The sequence below is a fragment of the Halyomorpha halys genome, unplaced genomic scaffold (genome assembly GCF_000696795.3).
Source record: "Halyomorpha halys isolate HHAL.00 unplaced genomic scaffold, Hhal_1.1 Scaffold93.1, whole genome shotgun sequence".
Classification (NCBI taxonomy): domain Eukaryota; kingdom Metazoa; phylum Arthropoda; class Insecta; order Hemiptera; family Pentatomidae; genus Halyomorpha; species Halyomorpha halys.
This window is the reverse complement of record NW_027116355.1, coordinates 680413-685082: the sequence shown is the minus strand read 5'-3', so window position 1 is coordinate 685082 and position 4670 is coordinate 680413. Positions and strand designations below refer to the sequence as shown.

General features: G+C 29.8%; 1 protein-coding gene across 2 annotated transcripts in view; it reads left to right on the top strand.

Moving 5' to 3' along the window:
• The window catches only part of l(3)L1231 (lethal (3) L1231), a 39435-nt gene that overhangs the window by 5699 nt on the left and 29066 nt on the right, over nt 1-4670 (top strand). For both annotated transcript variants that reach the window (XM_014415124.3, XM_067053170.1), the window contains one exon: nt 1467-1755. In XM_014415124.3, the coding sequence (XP_014270610.1) occupies nt 1467-1755 (289 nt within the window). The remainder of the gene's footprint in view (nt 1-1466; nt 1756-4670) is intronic.

Below are 4670 nucleotides of genomic sequence, written 5' to 3'. Positions count from 1 at the left end.
AATTTAATACTGAGTATTAAAATTTTAAGGTAACTGAGTGAACTCACCACTCCCACCCTTTGTGGCAGCCTTTCTTATTTACCTTTAAGACGTTCACTTATGAGTATTTACTGGGTCGTCAAAATCTCTCATGTAGAGATCATAACTCCAAAAATAATTAGAGGAAACCTTCCCTGAAATCCCATAATGAGGTCTCTCCGCAACTTGATGTCTAGTCCAGACCTCCTGCATCAGCCTCCACCAATCATTAAGATCTTGTGTGGCCGCCATCCAGTTCCTCACTCCCATCATGGTCCTGGCATCACCACTCACACCATTACTCTATCGAAGGCGTGGTCTTCCTCTGCGCCTTGCTCCATGTAGTACATCGATCACTATTTTCCATGGCAGATCACTCTCAGCCATTTGAGCAACATACCCTGCCCACCTTAATCTAATGAACCTTGACAGCTCCAAATATTTTAAAGAGAATTTTCCTCTCCAAGACCATTAATTTGTGCTCACCAGCCTTGGAGATAGTCAATGTTTCCATCCATACAGAAGAATTGGCCGAATAATTGTTTTATACAAATAAATCTTGGTGTTCTTAGACAAAACAGGGACTGAGGCTATAATAACAGCAGTTGTCACATGTATGAAATATGATAAGAAATATTAAATTAACATCCATTAATTGTGTCATAAATATCGAATTTCAGCTTACATTAATTCACTTGTTGGCAATGCCGTTATCACTTTGTCTACCTGACAAAATGGTGTTAGCAGGCTTGGAACAAAGTTTTTTTTTTGTCGAGAGTAGGGTTAATAAAATAGTATATTATCATTGTAAATTTGTTCACAAATCCCTTATTTCTGGTTTATGTGAGCTTGGTTATTGGCGATCCTGGGAGCCCTCAAGCCCCTTATGAAAGTTGTGATGGCGATCCCACAAAAATTTTTGTTTCTTAAACATATTTAAATAAAAAATGCTAGGGAATTAGCAAAAATCTGTAATAAGATGGCTAAATGATTTAAATCACGTTTTCCTTTATAAAATGGTTTTTCACATACTAGAGGTTCCTTGGTTGATGTAGATTTAAAGTTTTATTAAATTTTTATTTAATTTTAAAGTTTTATTTGATGTGTTATTTAAGTTTTTTCTTTACATTTTTGAGAAGACAACATTAGTAAATTGTAACATGTAAGTTAATACCATTGAATTGCCAGCTGACAATTTATTTTATATATATTTAATTTACAATCTTGAAGTAATTTAAAAGTAACTTAAAATATTTTACCAACTGGCTATAAAATATTGTTGAATGCCAGAGCAAGTTCCAAACAAGTACTTATGATTTCTACTGCCAAACAGTCCTGTGGCCTGGAAAAAATTATTATTGTCATTTTTCATAATCCCCCTAACTATTTAATCAATTTAATTTATTTATAAACCTTTTAAAAAACAATTTTTTTTTTTGTTTTTTAAGGCCTTGAGGTATCAGATTCTGATTCTGATTCAGAACCAGGAATGGCTGTTTACGAGAGGTCATGGTTCTGCAGTTCTGGAGAGGGACTACCAAGAGAAAGGAGAGTCGAAGAAGCTCGTGCTTCTCTTCGAAGGCGCCTCCATCATACAGTTCGTGCGCTGAGGCTAACTGAATTGCCTCCGAGAAGTCTTTATACTGCTGTTATAGCAGCCGCCAGAAGATTTCCTAGCGCAACTGCGGCTATCCTCGATCCAACTCTTAGCTTAAAAGCACATTTACCAATAAATAGGTACTTCATGGCATTTATTTATTTGTTTGGCTTTTGTATTTAGTCCAATTCAATTAATTAATTAATTACAATGACAAATGAAAAATTTAAATACTTAAAGAATGTTTGGTTCTATTCAATTAATTAATTCCTGAAAAATTTAATAGTTTAAGAATATGTTTGGTCCAATTCAATTAATTAATTAATTACAATGACAAATGAAAAATTTAAATACTTAAAGAATGTTTGGTTCTATTCAATTAATTAATTCCTGAAAAATTTAATAGTTTAAGAATATGTTTGGTCCAATTCAATTAATTAATTACTGGCAAATTTAAATAGTTCAAGAATATGTTTGGTCCGAATCAATTAATTAATCATTGACAAATTTAAATAGTTTATGAATGTATTTGGTCCACAAATTCAAATAGTTTAAGAATTCATTTAGTCCTATTCAATTGATTAATTGCTGGTAAATTTGAATAATTTAAGAATGTGTTTGATGATCCAATTCAATTAATTAATTACTGGAAAATAAATATAAAATTGGTTAAGGATATGTTTGGTATGATTCAGTTAATTAATTGCTGACAAATTTAAAATGTTTAAGAATGCATTTGGTCCTATTCAATTAATCAATTATTGTTAAATTAAAATAAATTTTTCGATTGTATTATTTTTTTGATAATATAATTTTTGATAAAGGCCGTTAATTAATTCATAAATATTAATTTGCATTTTTTAAAAATAAAATCCTTTTACTTTTCAAAAAATAATACAAATCAGGTGTGAGCATCACACAACTTTCAGTTTACAGCTTGCTTTAAGATAATATTTATCCTTGTACATTTTAAAACTGAAATAAATAAATAAATTGGATGATAATACTTCCCCTTACTCTATATTTCATATATAGGTATGTTAAAGTAAAATCTAATTATTTATAACAACCATAGAACCTTAAAAACATTTATTTTCTCCTATAGGTAATTATAAAATTATTTCATATTCAATATTTATTAATTTTTTCCTGCCCAGTCAGAGATGATTAATTATATTAAATAAACAAAATTAAAGATACTTTAGAGAAAGCTCTTTTAAAAATTCAGTATTTAACCCCTGTTAAGTTATTTCAATAAGGATTACCCCTTATTGAAATAATTATCATAAGAGGATAAGATTTTTCATGATCGCAGTATTCCCACATATTTTATATTTCATCTATAGGTAAGTAAAAGTAAAAACTGACTAACAGTAATCATAATTTAAATTTAATTTTTTTGTTGTAGTAAATTTACTGTTTGTTTTGTTGTAGTAAGTTTACTGTTTGTTTTGATGTAGTGAATTTAATGTTTTTTGTTTTTTTTAAATCATTTTACTGATTTTGTGTAATTTTTTTATAATTTATATATATATATGTTACTGAATCCGATTTAAGTAAAATTTATGAGGAAAAAAAAAGAAACGAAAATCCATTAATAATTAAAATTAATTACAGTTTATACAATCTTTTATGTTATGAACTAAGAGAAAGAGTCAAATGAAGTATTGAAATCTTGATATCCCGAATGCACAAATACAGACAATATTAATGTATAATTTAATACTGAGTATTAAAATTTTAAGGTAACTGAGTGAACTCACCACTCCCACCCTTTGTGGCAGCCTTTCTTATTTACCTTTAAGACGTTCGCTTATGAGTATTTACAGGGTCGTCAAAATCTCTCATGTAGAGATCATAACTCCAAAAATAATTAGAGGAAACCTTCCCTGAAATCCCATAATGAGGTCTGAACATTTACCAACAGCGAGTAGAGCATTTTTTGAAAAAAAAAAATTAATTATTTATATCAAACAATATATAGAACAAGCTAGAACTGAGAATTGGCATTTAAAAAAATAAAATAAAATAAATATATTTCTTCATGTCACAAAATAACTTAATACAGAATCATGCTCAGGATGCTACTTGATCCTACAAAATAACTATCAATCAAATAAAAATTTGAGTTGGGCTTTAATGGACGATTTTCAACAACATGAATATAATGAAAATTTCCCCAATTTTTCATGTGACTCCCTAGGATCATAAAGAACAGCATGTAACACAAAATAAAGCTGAAATCATTTTTTTAATGTCCAAAGCCCAATTTATTATAGGCACCGGAAAACAGTTTAGTTGCCGACCATATATGGAATAACATATATTTATGAAAGTAGATGAATGCAACCAAAAAATAGTGACTTTACCTATCTGAGTTCAGGAAGGCAATTAGGTATACAACTTTCATCATTGATAAGTTTATTGATTGACAATTGTCAATCTGCTGTTCTATAGACCTAGCTTCATTGTCTGAGTTGGTAAAACAAATGAATTACAAAGAGATGTCAGAAGCCATAAACTATATTCTCAACCTGATTCTGCCTAGAATGAATTTATTGGCTGTCATAAGAAAAACAAGTAAGAAAAGCCTGGTAAAAAAAAAAAAAAAAGAAATGGTTGTTTAGTATTTATCTACTTATTATTTTTAAGCAAATTCTCCATAAAAGTCAATAAATTAATTTTATAATTTAAACGATTTTTTTTATTTTATTTTTTCGTTTAGCTGAAACCTTGTACAATAATACCTTGTAAGGTTGTACAAACCTTGTAGATCTTTGGCCCCCCCTAACCAGCCTTCTCCACACCTGTCTATCTTGGGCTACTGCTTTCCAGTTTGCTGCAATACAGCTCTTTCGCATCTTTGTTGATTCTGTTTATCCATCTGGAAATTGTACAGAGGACTTTCCGTTCAAATCTCTCGATTCTGCTTTCTAGGGTACCTGTTAGAGCCCAGCATATTTATTATGGCATTGTACACCCTTAGTTTCAGATTTTTAGAGATTTCAGTATTCTTGACTGAGAGAAGAAGGCTCTAGTGCTTGTTATATGTTAT